The sequence below is a fragment of the Colletes gigas genome, unplaced genomic scaffold (assembly GCF_013123115.1).
Source record: "Colletes gigas isolate AHSC1104 unplaced genomic scaffold, ASM1312311v1 Colletes_gigas_Sc00013, whole genome shotgun sequence".
In the NCBI taxonomy this organism is placed as follows: domain Eukaryota; kingdom Metazoa; phylum Arthropoda; class Insecta; order Hymenoptera; family Colletidae; genus Colletes; species Colletes gigas.
The window spans coordinates 1,525,291-1,545,982 of NW_025106642.1; the positions used below are offsets into that span (position 1 = coordinate 1,525,291).

General features: G+C 47.0%; 1 protein-coding gene across 4 annotated transcripts in view; it reads left to right on the forward strand.

The window, feature by feature from the left end:
- The window catches only part of LOC122399515 (teneurin-a), a 99,225-nt gene that overhangs the window by 62,788 nt on the left and 15,745 nt on the right, over positions 1 to 20,692 (forward strand). For 2 of the 4 annotated variants that reach the window (XM_043400241.1, XM_043400243.1), the window contains exons 3-10: positions 8,570 to 8,689; positions 9,203 to 9,861; positions 10,262 to 10,475; positions 12,819 to 13,083; positions 14,051 to 14,181; positions 14,503 to 14,649; positions 15,130 to 15,337; positions 20,241 to 20,267. In XM_043400241.1, coding sequence (XP_043256176.1) covers positions 8,570 to 8,689; positions 9,203 to 9,861; positions 10,262 to 10,475; positions 12,819 to 13,083; positions 14,051 to 14,181; positions 14,503 to 14,649; positions 15,130 to 15,337; positions 20,241 to 20,267 — 1,771 coding nt within the window. The remainder of the gene's footprint in view (positions 1 to 8,569; positions 8,690 to 9,202; positions 9,862 to 10,261; positions 10,476 to 12,818; positions 13,084 to 14,050; positions 14,182 to 14,502; positions 14,650 to 15,129; positions 15,338 to 20,240; positions 20,268 to 20,692) is intronic. The other 2 variants (XM_043400242.1, XM_043400245.1) reach the window with 2 other exon arrangements.

Below are 20,692 nucleotides of genomic sequence, written 5' to 3' on the forward strand. Positions count from 1 at the left end.
GAAATCTTTATATTCTTATTATAAATAGTTACTGGAACTAGAAGATATTTGCCTTGAAACATTTAATTAATTTCCACAACTTGCAAGTTTCATCGTTCGTTTCAATCGAGAACGTTTCCACGTTCACATTCGCATACAGTATTCACATACTGCAGAAGAGAATGGGAAGACCGTAACTTTAGGATTAAATGTCTCATAAACTATTAACCATTTGCCCCCCCAAAACTGGCTGGCATTAATTTTGATTTGCCATGGTCTATCATTGCGCGACAGCTCATAAAAAAATCACGCTTCGGTATCCATCTCTTAAAATTTGATTTTGCGTATAACATTTAAATACAAATTTCATTTTGACATTTATACCGAAATATACGCCGTGAAAAGTCTATAAAAAGAACCTATCAAACGGCTATTATTCTTCGCGCAATATCATGAAAAAGTCGTAACGTTTTAAAATCTTCGAACATCATCGTAAAATCTCGAGGGGATAACTTCGAGATCTCGAGCTTTTAGGAAACGCAATTACCGACAGAGGTCGATTTTTCTTCCAAACAAGCCAGGAATCCGGGTCTTAATCGCTTGAAACTCCATCCATCCCCCGGCTCGAGATTTCGATACTCATTTCTGTCGCGTCCTCCTCGTGTTCGATTCAAAGAGAACGGGAACTCTATTATCGCGAAGAAAGGAAGAGGGAACGCAATTTTACCAACATACCCTGCACTTCACCGGTACAGTACCAACGTCGAGATCCCTGTTCGAGGTTAATGCCCATCGCGGAATAGAGGGATCTTCCTCGAATCGACCTTGTAAGCTCCGAAGATCCAAAATTTATTGCCAGTAAAACCTCTCCTTCGAATCGTCTATGTGTTTCAACGTCGTAGCTAGGCTGCCAGACATCTTATTAGCGGACAGAGGCTTCCAATCGATTCGCCCCAACTCACCCCATGCTTCCTTGCCTCTGCCTCTTTGGCCCCACGATTTTTACAACGATACGTCTCGTTAATTTCTAATCTATTGTCGTATAATACACTCAGTGTATATAATCTGAAATACACTCTGTATCTCCTGTGAACGGTTTAAATGTTTGTTCGAAAGGAATCAGTTCCTCCCAGAGGAGGGTCAGCCATCATCGGACGTTACGAAGATGGCGGTTCGTGGACGATAAGCGAATTATTCAGGTAGTGGGCGATCGTCCCAATAAATTCTTGGCAACCCCATCGAAACGCTTCCTCGACATCGACCAGCAATATTTTTCACCTTTCCCCTAAACCGGACGTAGCCAACCGTGGCTAAATGAACCGTTGCGCCAGTAATGTTACGACGTGGCTGCGCTTCCTATCCAAGATCCGGACTTCCGTAGTTAAACGGTATTTAATTTGGCGGTGCACCGGCCCGCGGGAGCATCTATGTCAACCGACTGGTCCCCTTCCTGGTATTTACCCTCGTTCCACGGCTTAGGAGCGCGTCCTCGTCGCTGGATGTATTTCGCGGGTCGACGATTTTCACTGGAATTTTCACGTCAGAGGGGGAGGGGAAAAAAGGGGAGAAGGAACGCGAGACGCTGCGGTCTTTTCGTCGTCGGTCGTATTTCGTGGCTCGACGGTTTTGATGAAAATTTGATGTCGATGGGAAAAGAGAACAGGAGACGGGCGCTCGCCGAGCGAAAACTTGACGGTTCCCAATGAAATTTACTCTTACGGAATTTCTTCGACGATGTGGAAAATATAAATAAATCGCTGACCGTTTAAATATACGAGATAACACGAGGTGGTTTTCCTTTCGATGGTGGCTGCTTTATTCTCTCCGGCCCGTCGTAAATGAGTAAAACATTTGAAAACGTTAATGGAGTTTCGGTGCACGTGACTGGAACCCTCCTCGAGCGTCTAGACAGCGAGACGGTTAACCGTTCCAGGGCGTCGAAAAAGACACGAGAGAGTTCAAAGAGTACGGGGAAAGTAGGAAGATTCCCTGGACTGGCTTAGCCTGTCCCGTGACACGAAAATTGCATCTCTGGCGAGGTACCAGTCGCAAAACCGAGCCAGGGACCGATTAGAGAAATTAACGCTCCCTCGTTATCAGCGTGAAACAGTAGCCCCGAGGGCGCGGGGGCCTGGCGGGGAACGGGGCAACGGGCTTGAAATTGTGTCTTTGGATTCAGCCCCGAGTCGACAAATCCCCGAACCCAAACGGCGGTCAAGGTCTCCGACGCAGTAGCATTACGGTTTATCTTTTCAAGGCGGAGGGAATAAAGGGGATTCGACGGGAAAGGAGGGTGGCTCGTTGGGTGGCAGGGGCGCACATTGTCCTGCGAATATTTATACTGGGTGATTCTTGTAATCGGTACGTTTTTATCCAAAGTCTCAGCCTTGGCAAGGGTTGGCAGGAATTTCAAGAAAAAGTACTTTGAACAATGTTAACAATAGATGATGAGAAGGATGATGCTCCATTTTATATATTTTCATAAAATATTTTTAGTTGGACAACCGCGAGAAAAAAGCTAGTTAGAAATATATCTCCATGCTTTGTAGACGCGTCGGTCACTTTATGAGAATCACCCTGTATATATAACATTCTCGACCCTCCCTCGCTGAACTGTCCCTCGGATCCAGCGTCTGCATTCTTCTTCCTCTTCGTCGTCTCTCGTCCCGCGCCACTCTTTCGCGTTTGAAAAGCGGAAGGAAGAAAAGAGGAGGAGATTGCAAAGCCGGATCGGCCTCGGGGAGACCTCGCCAGCTGTTATTTCTGCATTCCGGTAAATCGAGTCGGGAATCCAATCTGCCTGTTTGCTACTGCATCCAAACTACCCTCTTCCACACCCACGCGCCACCAACCCCCTCCTGCTCTTCGTCTGTCTTTCCGTCGTCGATTCAACCCTCGTCCACGATGATCGACGTCGGTGAAGGCGTTGAAACCACTCGGGCCCCAAAACAAAACGGAATTTCGGGCCCTATCCGATGCATTCGACATCCAGAAATTGGTTACGAACGATCGTTGATTCAAATTAAATACTCACATTTATAATTTCGTATATACGATACAATATTCGTTCCTATTTCGGCAAATGATTAATTTCTCTTAATTAATACGGGAGTAAAAACATTGGGAACCGAATATCATAAGCTCAAAGGGAATAAAATTGAAAAATCCGCTTCTGGGCTGAGCCCGTTGCCTCCCGCGGTCATTGGATTATTGAAACACGGCTGATTTCATTTTTCGGTTCGAATAAATGGAATTAATTAAAATATAATACCAAGTACAAAAAGTAAAACAATTTTTGGCGATTCATCGCATCGATTAGCTTCGGATAATATAGGTAGAAGAAAGAGCTACCAGCCGCCTACGTTTTATTCGTTGTTCGGAATTTGTATCTAATAATCTTACCCGTCTCTGCTCTCACTTATCCGAACCATAAAGGAATCCCCACGAGACCCACCCGATTCTAGTTGGTGTATAAGGAATTTTCCCTGGGGTCATTCTTACTGGCAGAGTCTAGTACAATTCCCCTAGGGGCCAGACCCTTGTATATGAATAACATTGATTGTAGTACTGCGTGGCAACGCTTGCAGTATCGAGACTGGAGTCTATAACCTCGTGATCCGAGGATCACGACCATAGTTTCTACTCCCTGCAGACGCCATCTTTAGAAGGTTTTAAACTTAAAACAATCAATTCCATCCTTTTCTTCTCGATGGTAGGCTCGTAAAAATTTTCATAATTTGAAACGAGTAGTGATAGGATTTCGTAAACAGTGTAAAAATATAATCCTTAGTTTGACGCCTGTGGGTGGTGTTATTCGCCGCCTGTTTCCAGCAGAGGGATACGCGTGCGCTAGAGCCGTCGTTGCTTTTGGGTAATTTGATTTATGCGGACGCTCGGTCGCGTCCACCGCTCGAAATCTTTTCCGGATTCCGGATTCCAGCTTCGTCTCCGGGGCGTTCGTTCAACCATCCCTACCTCCCCCTCTCTATGTAATTTCCGAGAGCTAGAGCAACAAAAGGCTCCTCCTACAGCCTGGATCGATCGAACGAACAGGTTCGCTCTAGACACGCGGCTGTTTTTCGGCGCTAGTTTCAACTCTTTGCGGTCGCCGGACGAGCTGGACTCGCCAAAACAATTTCAGCGCTTTGGTCGTTAGGCTAACCATACTCGACGGACTCGAAGGTTGCATTCTGGTTGCTATAGCACGTGTAGCGTGTCTCTTAGTGTACTTTTAGTACTAATTTCTGGGCGAGAAACGTATTCACTGTCCGGGGGCCTCGTTGGCGTATCAAATAGCACGGCGATGTGACCCGTATTCGGGCCACGGACAGTGGTCGTGGCTGTCTTTCGATTAAGTCGGTTGATCGAAGTTCTACGTACTTGTCGTTGTTTCCGTGTCGTCGATCGACCGTTAACGGGTGTCCCACATGTTGGGGCATCGCTCACCGCGGGATAAATATCGGCATCGTTACCCGTCCGTGTACAGAACTATTTGTCGATCCGGGCCCAGAGCTGGTCGAACGGTCGCTATTAATAATCGCGGATAGATTTTTGCGCCACGCGCGGTTCTTCCCACGACTCCTCGGGGAGGAAGCGGATCGCGGCGTTCTGGAAACGCGGTTTCCCGCTGAACGTATTGCTGCCGGTTCCCGTCATTTTTCTGCCGTCTAAACGCGCGAGTTTCGATTCCTCTTCGCCGCTGAAGTTATCGTTGCGGCGATACGCGAATCCCCACGGCGAAACGTAGATCCTTCGCGACACTCCACGCTCGTAACTTGATCCTCGATCTCGAAGCAAGAAGCTTCTATTATCATCGTCCGTACAAGCTAAATCGTCGCGCAGAGAAAATAATCGTATTCGAATGCAAATAGACATCGCCTGGCAAGATTTTCAATGCCACGGAAACCCCGTAGAAAGGAAACGATAGACCGATCGATAGTAAACATTTCATTATAACACGAGGAAAGAAAGCGGAAGTATAACCGAAGAGTGGGAGGGCGTATAATCCACCGATAATCCGGGAATCATTCTCGGGAATGAATCGTTCTATCGATCCGAGGGAATATAATTGAAAAAGTTGTTCCTTTGCTCTCGTCGAACGAGGCCCTGTCTGTCGTTCCCAGCCGACTTCGCCTTTTCCCTATCTCGAATCAAAGGGTGAATCAAGGCGTTGGAACAGGGACCGTACACCCCCCGTTTCAAACTCCGACGATATTAGCGATTACAGTCTCGTCGTACGCCAGGGAATGAATTTTATCAGACCTCTATCTTTGAGTTAAATATATTTTTTTTTTGTCTCGAAGGCGATGAAATTTCAGTAGCTCTCCGTCCACGTTCTGCACGCGGTAACGAATTCGGAATTCGTGAACGACTCGGTTTTATCCACGATGGCGGCATGCACGCGGAAGATGGCGATATGACACGTTAGAGAGACACTCCGGGCGGCGATGGTGTCGCGAAACGAGAACGAAAACGACGCGACGACGCGACGGTTGCTTCCGATGCTAGGCGAAATAAGGTCATTCACAGTTCACTGCAACTCAATTTCAACGATAGTTACATAACGTCGGTGCCCGGGGGGAGGTGGGAATGCTTCTTTCCCAGTTATTTCGCAATGTCTGCGGCCCGAGTCGATTCCTCGTCGCGCGAAAGCTCGCATGCGTCGACCGTTCCGGCGCGAGGACGGTAATTTGTCCGTCACGGTTGACGCGCGAAATCAAAGGGACGATGCCCGTAATTGTACGCGCTGTCCATTCTTGCCTGCGAGTCGTTTCCTTTGGTAAAATGCAACCGCGGTGACGGGAATGGATGAGCTTGATGAGCTTGACAGGGAAAACGTTGGTAAAGAGCGATGGGTTCTGTTCCGAACGCGCCCCGGGGTCGAAGCAAAAGGGACAGCGACGTTCCGAGTTTTGGTAGTCGGAAGTCGAAAACGGAGTATTCAAACTCGGATGCAATGTTTAATACTTAACTGCCAGCTTCGAAGTTCGTGTATCCGGTTATAAATTGTTTCGCGTATCCAGATATAAATCGTTTCGAAGATCGGGGATACAAATTGTTTCATATATCCGACGCGGTGTACGCCGTCGTCGGCCGTCCGATGTAAAACGTCAAATATCTAGTTTCGCATCGGTCACGAAATTCTAAAATCCGTTACGAAATATAGCACTTGCCCGGCCGGGGGATCCATCAGTATGACCCAGAAAAGAAAGCATACGAATTTCATATTACGATTTTCCATTTCTGCCGGTGATATCGACTTTCGCGATTGGACGGTTCGACCGCGTCCCGCGGACGACAAACATAGCGAACGCAATAAAGTGGACGTTATAAATCAAAAGGTACGAAACGCGCGGGGGTGCAGGCGAGAGAAGAACCAACAAAAGAGAAATGAACATGAAATATTGATGACCGGGGCATGATTCTCTATTTGTCAGATCGTTCTAGCGGCGGTAATGCGCGAATTCAATTAGCTGGCGCGAAAGCACCGGCGCGTTGATAAGCCAAGAGGTCGTTAGGCACGTTGTATTGCGAACGTTCGCTTTTAAAAAACTCTCGTTAACCCGCATAATTAATTCGCGGGCGGACGCGGCCACCGGGACAGATAATTAATTTAGCCGCGATAACCCCGCCGGCCGGATAAGGATTTTATTGTGGAATTCAGCGCTGTATTTAAATTCGACGAACCTCGCACTTATTGTCCGGAAGGCATTAATATAAATGAACCGTGGGTGAAGAACTCGCGAAAAGTGTGAGCGCTGGCGTTAACGTAATTGGGACGTCGGGCCGCTGGAAAAGTTGTATAAATTACCTTCGATAATTTATTACAGTTCGCCTTGCACGCCTTATTCCGCGTAAATTAATTGCTCGTTTACGGGGATGGTTAATTTTTAATAATTCCCAAAGTGGGCTGTAGACGCTGGAGTTTTTACGGAGAGAGGGAAGAGCTGTAACCTTATTGTCCATTTCTATTATGGCGAACCAATTTTCAACAATTCCGTTCCGTCCGCGTAATACTTGCACTTACAGACGTCTGTAAAATAGTGCGTGGAGCATATTTATTTGCAGGCGCGTATAAATAACTCTCGTAAATTGCCCCATTAACGTCGCGTTGCATGTAAATAACATTGGTTTCCGAAACCACACTCGCAAAATTGCGTCATTACACGGTATGATAGCTTGTTTCGCAGCTGATACGTTGGCCCCGTAATGAAACTCGTGCGTTACGGTTCGTTCGACCGTGTTTCGCGATAAAAATTATATACGAAGCACGTACGAGAGCCTTTTATAGCGAAGATCACGTTTCGAGTATATTCGAAAGCGATTTATAACGAAATTCGTGGGGAAATTATGCGCCAGGTATTTGCGAGAGAATTTTATAATAAAAATCGTACGTGGAGAACGCGTATTAAAAACGGTTTATCGTTGAAATTTCGTGCGCGAGCGTGTGTGTGCGCTAGCGTTGGTTTATAACAAAAAGTCAGCTAGGAGAACTAGAGTCGAGACTTTTATCGACATTTCCATCGTTTACCATTTTCACCTCTCAATTCTAGAATTATTCCGAACATCGATTGCTGTTCACCAGTGATATATCAAGAAAGTGGGGTAAAAATGAACATGAAATATCGATGACCGGTGTTGCAATAACCTGCATGTCACATGCCCACTTAATCTTGGATGAACGATGAGCGTTCGGTGTATATATCGTACTACGTTAGCTGTAGACGTTCGTGTATATCATTCGTGTAGCCTTATAGTTATTGCATAGTCTGTTTTTCCATCGAATACACCGGCATTTGCTTTCTCCGATCGACAGAAGTTCTTTGTCCTGAATATGCATCTCGTCAAATAAAAACTAGAAAATACAATTTTATCAAAAAACGACCCAAGGATCGACGCTGGACCAACGAATTACGCGAGCAAACACCGTTCGCTCGGGCGATTTACAACCGAAAGCTAGTTTCCTATAAAATGTTATCGCGTGCCAAAATGGCCACGCGTGCCATTCATTGCAAAACGCTGGTTCAGCTCGTATCACAGTCAGAGTCCACCTACTCTCGAGCAACGAACAATTACCGCCCCCGCGATGGTCGTATATTAAATGCAGAAACAGCGGTACAGCCTTTATCATTCGAATGTCTTTCTTGAAAACTTACAGGCGATGCCCCGGCGTCGTAGAGACCTAGCCGTCCCGACGTAATTCGAAAGCGATTGTTCGAATTTATGAACCCATTACGGTGCTTCGGGACGTTCGACTAAAGCCCCGTGTCTGATTCCTGGCGCAATAAAAGAGTCTCGTAACGGTGCTATTTTGTCTCGAGTGGCGGCCACGTACATTAAGAATATAACTAGTTGATTGCGTGCGTTGCTCTGACACGGTCAACGCATACGTACATAAAATCCCTGGCTCTGGTCTCGATCGTAAACTTGCTATAACGTAACGTCGAGGTGAAACGAATCTTGTATGCCTGGCGCTAATTGCTATACTTAGTGGCGTTCATGATCGGTCTATATAATTGTACGAAGAAGGAATCGGTGAATCGAGGCAACAGGGGAACGCGTTAAAGTGGGAATTCTGTTTTCTTTCCAGCAGTGAGCTCCATGCGGCCAATAGACAGCTCGAAATGCGTGGTAGTCCAAGATGTCAAGGCTGTCACTCACGAGAACGCGCACGTTCACGACCCGATATCAACGCAAATACCCACCGAAGGTAAATATCGAGCAGTATCAATTTGCATCCACTCTGCATGATGTAAATACTCCCGCGCACGACGTCTCACGGTAATTGCTTTTGGGTGGCGTCTGCCACGTTCGAATGGCTTCCCCTCGGTCTGATATCGGGCGTCGCCGTACATACCGATACAATGGCTGCACCGAGAATAATATCGACCCAGAAACGCGCGCGTTCGAAGGGTTAGTTTCGCCGAAATATTTCACGCGCGAGCGAGACAATCGTGAAAAATTAATACACGCGTTCTTTGGGCTGTTCGCGGGATACAATGGGGGGCGGGAAACTTGTCCCGATAATAGCAGACTGCGTCTCCCATTGTCGCGAAATCTGTTCCGTAACCGTCGCGCAGACGTCTTTCCCGCTTCTTGGTGCTTCTTGCTTGGAAGTCTATACAATAGAAGTCACGAGATCTTGTCCTAGCAGGGCTAGCGATCGGTAGAAGTCGGGATAGATTTTGGAAACATAGATGCACGAGGTGTTCCTATCACGCAGAGTCATTGCCGACGAGCACCGCGGAGCACTCGAGCGCGTCGGACAGCGCCGGGGATCAGCAGAGCGATCCCCAAATCCAGCAGTCTGCGCAACAATGGCCGGCGGTGCTCGAGCTCCAGGCGTACAACGTGGCCCACTCGGCCGTCATACCGCCGTACAACTTCTGGAACACGGAATTCCGGAACAAGCAGCCGGCGTTCATCAGGCTGAACCTGACTCTGCCGTGGGGCGCGAACTTCGCGGTCTACGGTAGACGGAACGTCGCGCCCAGCGTCACGCAGTACGACTTCGTGGAGTTCGTCAAGGGTGGTCGCGTGGACCACAGGCTGAAACGGGACACCGCCTCCGAGGCGGTCAGTTTCATGAAATCCGGCGGCCAGGACGGTCGTACCAACCATCGCAACGTCCGTTCTGTACCGTTGGACAGACACGTACTGATCAAAAGGACCATCGTCGAGCCCATGATGGTCAACGTCAGTCTGCTCCAGTACCTCGACACCGGTCGCTGGTTCCTCTCCGTCTACAACGACGAGCTGCAGCCGTACAAGGTCACCCTGGTCGTCACAGAAGCCGAAGGAGTCTCCACTACTTGCCCCAACGACTGTTCCGGACGGGGATCCTGTTATCTCGGAAAGTGCGACTGCATCGACGGGTATCAGGTGAGGAAACCATTAGAAACTCTATCGAGCCTTTGAAAAAATTCCTGATCGATTATTCCTCGTGTAACCATAATCGATATCACGAGTAATAATGCCCCTGTGGGGTCGACTAGCGTCGTAAGGGGTGTGGAAGGTTTAGGACGCAAATTATGCTCGATCGATTCACAGTCGTAAAACTTTAAGTCGATGTTTTCCAAAGTAGGGGATTTGACCCTTAATGGAGCGTCATGCAATCCAGGGAGGGTCGCGAGAGAACATTGTGAACGTAGGAAAGCGTAGATAGCTTAAACGTGTAATATGGGTGCAAAAAATTTGATGGGGTTGTTGAAAATTATATTTAGGAAACGTTGAGTTGTCGCTAATGTGATTTAGATTATGGAGAGGCTACTAAAAATTTCAGGGAGCCGATTGCAGCAAGAGCGTGTGCCCCGTGCTGTGCTCATCGCACGGACAGTATGGCGGCGGTATGTGCCATTGCGAAGACGGCTGGAAAGGTGCCGAATGCGACATACCATTAGGCGATTGCCAAGTTCCTGATTGCAATCAACACGGACAGTGCGTTAGGGGATCCTGTGTGTGTAATCCTGGTAGGAAGGGCGACTTCTGCGACGAACGTAAGTTAATAACTTATCTCTTACTACTGCGTCGTTTAATCCTGCCCCTCTTAAATCATTTTTAATTTATGGTCAGTAGAAATTGCTGAAACTTCTTTGGGTGCATAGAGTCAAAGTAAATGTGAAAATAAACATAGAAGACAGCGTAAATTATAGCAGCTGGTATAGTCATTAGATAGGGGATGAAACGCCCTTTAAAATGAGCGTTTGTACGAGTCGATAGCTTTATTAGTTCCGGAGATATAGCGATTTTAATTTCAAGTCGACGCGGTGGCTAGTTCCGGAGATGTAAGAGTCAGAAGTGTTTGTTTACATCGCGAGATCAATGGCTGCACGTGATCGTAGTAAATAGTAAACGTGACTCATTCACTCGGTCAGTGGGTCAACGTGTGACAAGGAGGTACGATGCGACGCGTCAGACGGAGACAGCGATAGTCGAATTAAGAAAAATTACCTTTTACATAAATTACGATATCTCCGAAACGGGAAGTCCGATCGTCAAAAACCAAAAACCATTTTAAAGAGGAAGGTTTGCCGCTTCTAACAATGCCTCAAGAATGACTAAAACACTAATAGTTTGTGAACTGCAGGCGTCTAAAGTTTAACTATTTTTAATACGCGTTAATAGCCTTTTCTAAGGCGGAGAACGGAATTTAAAAAATTACCTTTCACATAAATTGCGATATCTCGAAAACGGTAAGTCGGATCGCCAAAAACCAAAAACCATTTTAAAGAGGAAGCTTCACCGCTTTTAACAATGCCTTAATAATTAATATAACACTAGTAGTTTTGAAACTGCACGCGTCTAAAGTTTTACTATTTTTAATACGCGTTGTTAGACTGTTCTAAGACAGTGGAAGCTAAAGATCATCTCTTTTCGTCTTTGCTAGACATGTATATGTATTTCCTATTTACATCGGAAGCTAACCGGAGTTCATTTCCGTGTCGGATGTTGTTTCTTCATATTTGTCAGCGCTCCATTAATTTCCACCATAATTCGAGCGTACGTACGTCCTGGTAGCACCCTCCCTCTCCCTCCTCAGCCAGTGAGATTCAAGATATTAGCGATGCGCGGTCCCTACTGACAGGGAACACAGCCGGACTGTGCCCGACCCTATAATTAATGCACGCACAGTCCCCTTAATTTGCATACGGGTCAAACTATGCCACGATTCGATGATCAGTTTCGCGGTTGTTCGAATTTTCCAAGAAGGACCAACGATGGTTTGGATCAACATCAGAAGTTCACCGCTGCCCCAACCACAGTATCGTCGCAGAAAAATTACGTCTGGAACGAATGGCAAAATTATTCGCGGTGAACGCACGACCCTTTGTCTCTGACATCCTCACGATTCCCTCGTAGCGCGTTCTACCCTTTCATTTTTCTGAGAACAAGATGACGCGTTGGATCGTTTAACGCCGGGGGTTGACAAAGAGAAGCTCTAGATATGCAGTACTGTTTCGGTTAACTAGTATCGATCTTTAAAACAGCTCGAATTCATTTCGCTCCGAGTAAAAATATTACAGAAATTCCGATCGCGGATCGATGGAACTCGCGTCTCCGCGGTTCTAATAAAAACCAGGGAATCGGTGATCCGCCCCCCGTTCGATGAACGCGACGCATACGTAACGGGGCGAAGAATCCAGGAGGAATTTCCCTCATCTCGGGCGAACGAACGTCGCAGCCTGTATACACATAACCGGTCCCGCGCGGTACGACGCGGATGGCACCACGCGACGCGTCGCCGGGACGCTTTGGAATTAAGTTTCATAATTTCCCCGGGGCAGCTGGGATCCGCGGGAGTAATGCAATTGTTCCGATGCCATAATTTAAAAAGTTGGCCCATTCGTCGGCGCCCAGGGCGCAATCACCGCCGCCCGCCCACCCTAGACTGCCTCCTTCCGAGACGCCTTGAAAACAACGCTAAAAGATCTGCTGTCCCCCACGATTCGATAGCTCTATGGGGCTCTCGCGAACGAGAAACGATCTCGTGATTCGAACGAGATTATTTACCAAATTGCTGGATGAATAGTTTTGTCGGACTCGTTGTATCACGGAAGCATTAACTATACTATCGATCTTGTCGATCACCTGTCACGTGTATCAGCATTAGGAAACGTCTATAAACAACTTGGGTGTCCGAATTGCGGAACGTGTTATCAACTGTCTGTGTATCTCGATTGGTTTGATCGCCGCACTATCTCAAAAGCATTAACCATACGGTCGATCTTGTCAATCATCTGCCACGTGTGCCGATAGTAGCCTCTATGAGCAATCTCCTGGCTGGTCGGTAATTGCGATCGTACTTGTCCACCTGACAAAGATAATTCCTTATTTTTCAGCCGATTGCCCGGACCCTAACTGCAGCGGCCACGGCGCTTGCGTTTCCGGTAAATGCTACTGCAAAGCTGGCTGGCAGGGGGATAGGTGCAACCAGGTCGACCAGCAGGTATACCAATGTTTGCCCCGTTGCTCCGATCACGGCACGTACGACCTGGAGTCCGCGACCTGTGTCTGCGAGGGACATTGGACCGGCGTGGATTGCTCGCAGCCCAGCTGCGGCCTCAATTGCGGACCTCATGGAACATGCGAACAGGGTCTCTGCAAGTCAGTACACGTTATATATACCTACATACATCCTCGACCGTCTTTTGTATCGCCGTCCTTTATGGGTCCTCCGTGGGCGTTCCGACCGGGAATCGCCGCGAATTGGGTTACCCGGACACGAGCGCGCCGAATTGAACGAGAAAGCCGACGCGTCCATTTTACAACACCCTCTGCCCGGTCCCATTGCATCGGTGAAATTTATCTCGGCCAAGGTTCACCCCGTCCAACTTCTAGCTACCCTTCTTTTGTCTTTACTCCTTGTTAGTGTAATAAATTAAGAGATCGTTCGTCGACTGAAGAGAACACAACAATGGTCGCGTCAGTCAAAAAGATAGTGACGCGGCAGATTCGCGGGGTTACGAGGGTAGGAAAAGAATGCCCTAAAAATGGCTAAATTGCTGGCAGGATCAGAGGCACGAAAGTTCGTACTAAGAAGGTGAAAAATTGCAAGAAAAAGGCTCTGTCTTAGGCAGTAGAGGGGTTGGCGGTACGGGCCAACTTATCACGACTCGAAGGACCGCCGTCCCTTCCTACCGTCCTTTTGTCAGAATCAAGGACGCGAAAGAGGATCTCCTTTCTCATATTCTAAAGCTGACGCCTCTCGTCTTCCCTCTTGTTCCATCGGCCGGCAGTCGCCGTGAAAGAGCTTCTAAGTGCAAAAACTTTTCCTCCGCGGGAGGGCAACTTCGAAACTGAACCCGAACCCGAACTCGAACTCGAACTCGAACTCGCCGCGTCCCTCTTCGTCCCTTTCCCGTTCGCGGAGGGAATCAATTTTACATTCGACGATAAAGCTTCCTGACACCGAGAGGCCTGCTCCGTTTTCTTTTCTTTCTTTTTTCCACGGAATCTCTGTCGCGTTGTCGGGCCAATCGAAGTTTTACGACTTCCCCGAAGAATGCGTAGGGTCGAAAAGAAACTCGAGGGGTGGAAGAATGCAATTAATCCGGCGGACCTCGACTTTCAGGTGCAACGACGACTGGACCGGTACCAAGTGCGATCAGAAACCGTGCGATCCTCGTTGCGCGGAACACGGCCAGTGTAAGAATGGCACCTGCGTCTGCAGCCAAGGATGGAACGGAAGACACTGCACGCTCCGTAAGTCGAACGTTTCGATGGATACTAGAGATCGATGACCATCCTCCACAGGAGAAAACTCTAACAGCGTATCTTACGGTTACCTTAAAATCAATGCCTCTTCGTATAAATTTTCGTTAAAAATCGATATTCGAGGAATTATCAGAATTATCAGGTTGCAATTGGTGTACATTTGTTTCACTTCCGTCTAATAGAATTCCCTTTCTCGAAACTACCTGTACACCGTTCGAGTAACCGAAGCTAAAGGAACATCGGTTTTCAATTAGTTTTAATCGTCCGGCGACAGTGTGGATTAAAGTATTTGCTCTGCTTTCTTAATAGCCGGATGCGAAAACGGGTGCAGCAGCCACGGAATGTGCACTTTCCAGGACGGCGAATATAGTTGCGAGTGCTCGAGTGGCTGGGCGGGTAGAGATTGCAGCATACGTCTCGAAATGGAATGTAACGATTTCATTGATAACGATCAGGGTGAATATCCAAAGCATACTTAATAACAAACTCAATATTTCGTGCTATCAAAGTATCTAAAAGAAAATATTTCAAGTGGAATTTACTGAGAAGAGCCAGACGCGCAGAGACGGCTGACCATAAACCGGTCTATTCTACTTAATTTCGTTATTTTTGTCGGAGGTTCCTCCTAACCTAAATCTGAACCAAAAACGAATTTTCTTTGTTTCTATTTCCACATTCCCGTCTATACTCGTGCGTATTATTTTTGTTTTATTTCGTATTATCATAAATACCCTACTCTAACTCGATTCTTACTGAAATGTATTCCCTTCGTTTCTGTTATCCCTGGAGGACTATATTTCCACTGTCACTCGAACAAAGCCCGTAAAAAGTCCCCCTCGTTCGCGTTGCCAAAATGTACACTGCGACGAAAAGCATAAACGACGTTAGCGTAAGGTTTGAAGGGAAATACGTGTTCTAAGAAGTAATGTTTCTCAGATGGCATGATGGACTGTTCTGACAGCGAGTGTTGCTCGCACAAAACTTGCGCAGAGCATATCATGTGCCTTACTAGTAATAATCCCGTGGACGTTCTTCTACGCAAACAACCGCCCAGCGTCACGGCGTCCTTTTATCAGCGCGTGAAATTCCTCGTCGAGGAGAACAGCGTACAAAGCTACGCTCATATGAACGAGTACACCGAAAGGTAAGATCGATCATTTCTTATCACTCGATTTACCGTGATTATAATATAGAACGCTTAGTTTCTTATTTTTACGACATGTGAGAGAATAATATTTAGGCGATCGAGCGAGTCGTTGCACGATAGAATTTCTCTAAGCTATCGTTGACGTATAAATTAACTACACGAAAGAGAACTTACTAATCTCGGAGAGAAAAACGGATCCTGAGACGCGGTAGTATCTGCGACGTTTCTGAAGTTTATCGGGAAGTTTTTGAAACCTCGTTACAAGAAAACGCGAATCCACCAGGAATTCTCAATTTGATGAAACTTGGATAAGTTTTGCCCCGTGCAATCTACGGTCTCGAATCGATCGTGACAGCGACTTTCTCGATCGATGTACGCCGATACATGTAACGTTTAACGAAAGAAGACGAAGTATAGTAATAGCTGCGTGTCATAGTTTGGCCTTTTACAATTTCAAACCCGCGTCGAACCGCGCGGTTAATTTCCTCGTTTATTATCATCCACGAGAACTGCGCAAATCATTGATTTCATTCGAAAAGATTTTTTTTGTTCGTCGTTACGGCACGCCCGTGATAAAAAATAATACACGCTCGAAAATGTGCAGTATGCGTACGAAAACGAGAAGAGACCATTGTGTATATCAGTTTCGAAGCGCAGAACGTGTTTGGTCGCACAGACGATGCGCGCACGGTCACGATGGTTTCGTTAAACAGTTTGTTTGCGCGTTTCATTTCCCGGCGAAGCTTCACGATGGGGCAAAATACCAAAAAAAAAAAAAAAAAAAAAAAAAGAGAAAAAAGGAAAGCAAAAAATATTCCCGATACACCTTTCGTACCGTATCGCGCCATCGACGCCGTTCCACATTTTCGTTCGCGGCGGTTTCACTGACCGGTTTCACGCCGTGTTTCACGTTCGACGATTTCGAGCTGTCGCGGAGGAAAGATTATGCATGAGAAAAATTATGCCCGTCGGGAAACGCGCCACGAAAAAAGGATCTTTATTTATTATTTTTCTATTCTCCGGGGCGAAAAGTACGAAAGATCGGATTCCAAAGCACGGCGACGAAAGTAATCCGTGACGCGATCGGAATTCACGTTTTCCCCATCGTGAGCGACTTTCCAATTGAAAAAAAAAATGACAAAAAAAAAAAAGAATGGAAAGAAAAGAGATTTAATCAGATTAACCGCTATACCAAACAATCCGGTGTATCCGTGACAGCTGAATTACGAAGAGAGCCCCCGGTGGGTGACAAACCCTGCCATACCCTCTGACCGTCCTATTCCTCGTGTTTCACCCCCTCCCTCCCCCGAATGCCAAACGCGTCAGTGATCATCTCGGAAGCATTGGAGATCAAAGGAGCTTCCTAACGTGCGTCCCGATATTAATTGCGATTCCATCGCATGCCAGACCGATAGAACGTTTCTGACAGCAAACTTGAACAGCCTTTCGAACAGAGTAATATCACCGTTACGCGGATTAACTCTTTAACGATAGTGTTAAGTCTTATATCTTGAACGATGAGAGACAAGCCTCACCGACAGGAATCGAATGGAAATCCTAAATTCATAACGTGGGAATAGTTTCGAGTAAATTGTACTTTTCTATCGCGTTTACTCTTGACGGAACGAGTGTTTAACCGTAGTGAGAAGATACATACATACGTATATTTGCCAAGACCTACGAGTGGCCTTAAGGACTTGGGTACACCACAGACAGCAGGTGTTGGGCGGCTGTAAGACCCTGCAATAAGTGGCAAAAGACACATTTAGCGGCTTGTACCCTCAAGGTTATCCCTCCCACTCGAGCGTGTCTCAAGTAGCCCACTTGTTCCGGGAATTTTCTACGTTCCTTCCGCGAGCATTCGAAATTATTAACTATTCCCAACTGCTTACTATCGAATGACTAGTTATAAAAGACTTAACATTATCATTTATATGTAATAAGATACTATATTTCGGAGTAACTTTCGCGATACGAGATGATTAGCACGACCAAAGTGACTCTCGTCAAAACCAGAGACATATTCGCGCGTCCATGGTCAGCGACCTTTGTTCAACAGTGATGAAGATTTGTTCAGGACGCGTGCGGCCACGGCGCGCCAGCGGCTGCGAGCGCATTTCGGGGGATTCGTGTATTTTGTCTAGTGTTTATCCTCTGTGTGTACCCTTGCCACCACCAGATCACCATTCACCCCACAGCCGAAGACCGAAAGAGGCTCCGTTCTACGTACAGACTGAATTGAGAAATATATTTAAAAAAAAAAAGATAGAAAAATAGAAAAAAGTCTGCACACCGTAGGAAAAAAAAAAAATGCTCGAGAGACTCGGTTTTTCCGGTGCATCTCGATCGATCGGTCGATCAAGTTCTCGCCTCGCGTCAAGTCTTACATGTTCCAGGCACCGATGTTGTCGTTTTGTCACGAACTGCGCGCGCAATACCAAAAAAAGAAAAGAAAAAGATAACAAGTGTCGTTTTTTTTCCAAAATTCTTGTGATCGCCACAGTTGTTTCGGCCATTCGTTTAAGCAGTTTACCAAAAAAAGGGAGATTCATAGATAAAGCGCACGAGGGCGATCGAATCCACGGCGTCGTTGGCACCGCGCGATCGGGGACGCTGATCTGGAACGCGTAATCGCGGCAATTTGGTAAATCGTCCGGTTCCGTGAAACGATGGCAGCAAAAGGAAACGACGACGCCGCGGCTCGATCGCTCGAGTAAAATTATTTCTAGAAATGGTAGACACAAGTTTGAAATGTCTCGTGCTACTACTGGTTTCCTTTGCTCTCGCGCGTCCTCCCCAGGAGTTCGTATCTGCGTGTCACGTTTTTTGTGCATATACGTATACGACGGTTCCGTCTGTGTCTGAGAAAGGGACGTCGAGAGAGCGGGATAAAAGTTTTGTTTGTCCCTGTTGTGTGTCCGTTGTTTCGCGGCGTCTCGCACGATGGTATTGATCACCGTTTCCGAGCACCCTCGCCGCCTTCTTCAAGACGCTCTTCCTCACCTTCGATCGATTGGAACACGTTGCAGCGTCGTTTTTACCAAGCACTGTCGCTCTATGTACGCAACAGCTTCGCTATAACGTCCGACCGCACCGAATTCGCCGCTCAAGGTCGTCCTGGAGTTACCCCCACCCCCATAACGCTTGCCTACTTTGCTACTTTCCAGCCAATTAGCGCTGAACACAATTTCATTTAGATAACAAACATTACTTGCTGAAAAAATTGTGATATCTAATGAAACCTTTATGTTTCAACGATAGTTAAGTTTGCATTCGAATAACGTAGATCAGTGCTGTCCAATATAAGCTCCGAGCATAGGAAGTTTTCCCCACTTTGTTTTCACTACCATGATACAAGAGCACTTTTCGGTGTTTCCTTGTATTTTTTATTACAAATAATAACTCTTTTGTTTTTTGTACGAAAAGGGGAAGCAAGTGGGCGTGGCGTGTGAGTGGGGATAATGTCCAGCGTGATTCACAGCCGAGGAACGTGGCCTTGAGCGATCAATCGAGTTCGATCCGACTTACGAGAGGAGGTCAGGACTCGGCCTAAGGTTTTTCGTACGACAACAGACTTGAAATGTTTGCGGCAATAAACACAAACAAACGCCGAGATACCAGAAGAAAAATACAGAATAATCTTCGGTTCCCCTTGGTTAATCCGACGACTTGCAAATTTTAATCTTTAACGCTATTTTTTATCAAAACAACCGTGGACCCGTGGCTAAAATTCCAGTGTTTTCGTTTATTATCCGCTACATTCTAAGCCTGGTGTCGTCTGAAAAGCACTCGTCCTAATCCCGACCAACCCCTTGTTAGGTAGATTGCTTTTTCGTCGACTAGAAAAACGACAGCTTCGAAACGACAACGATAACAAAATTCGGTAGATTACCAAGAGAAAAGAGCGGAAAAAAAAAATGACAGTTCGATCCGATCGCGAGAAACGAAACACGGGGGGCATCGAGAATTCTTATCTCGAGGCCGGAGGGGACGAAAACGTCCGTCCCTGCGGAATGGAATCCCGGGTACGGGGCAGACGGAATACAAGTATCCGTGGCCCATGAATCAGAAATTCAGGCTGGCATCGTGATCGCTCGGACACCGTAATCAATATTCCGAAGATCGTCCGCCGACATGGCGGTCGACTCGATGCAGTCTCCTCTCATTGTCAGTCCGGGGGCTCCCTCGGAGCCGGGCCAACCGACGATAAGAGAGATCGCCTCGAAACGCTGTCGTTTCGGATCGTCGTCGACTCGAGACGGGACGCCGGGCGTCGGAACAAAACGACCAACGCTCGTTAACGTAGCGCGCTGACGTTTGGGTCAGTCATCCGAGAGACCAGATCCAAGCTCTCCCTCGCTCTTTCTCGCTATCTTTCTTTCTCTATATTGTGCATACATACATATATGCATACATATCTATGCGTGTATGTATCTATGTACATCATATACGTGATGTGTGTGCGTAGTTTCCAACTTGTGTCTGTCACGTGTATACCACTCTATGTTGGATGAGTCTGCGGGTGACTGCGTTCATGTTGGCGTGACTGGCGAAGACCGTGTGTGTGATGGGTACGCTTGATTTAGTGTGTGTCTACGTCTATTGTTTCTGTAACGGCGTGCGGAACATTGCGAGGAGCACTCGATTCCGTCGCGGTGTCGACACGGGGGGGGACGGGGACAGCGTCGCGACGCCCTGTGGGGGGATCCCACCCCGCGAAGGAGTCCGCGCGATCTCTCGATCGTTTCGTTACAGCTCCGCGGGACAGGACAAGTAAACTTACGATGGAAACGATTGCTCGCGCAATGTTGCGTACGCGCGTCCGTTTATTTGCCCGCTACACGCGGGTTCTGTGACCGTGGTAACGCCCTTTCTTCTCGTTGGTTTTTCCCACACGTAGTACGTTCTGGAGTTCCTTTACACCGCGGTAAGTTGCAGCTCAAGCTCTCGCTAATCGTTCATTATCCAAACAACAACAAAAAAGTACCATCTATTGCTCGTTTCGCTCGTACATTCATCTTACATGTTTTTTCGTATGTCCCGTATATGTATCTATCTATCTGTATATGTATGTTACTACCTTTAGCCTGCGTTTTATAACTATTTTTCTTCCGTTTCGATTCTACTGTCATTTACTTCCGTCTATCCCTATCGCCTCGATCCCGTTCTCGGCCTGCTCATCGATTCGTTTACGTTGCCAGTTATAAGTTCGCCAGTGTTTGATCATACTTCTCGCTTGTTCGACTCATCCACCGTTAACCTCCCCAACCCTTATTCTCTAACTCTATTTTTTAATCGCTGTCTCTTGTTCTCTTTGTACCCTTTTTCGATCTATCGCTCTCTATCGCTCAC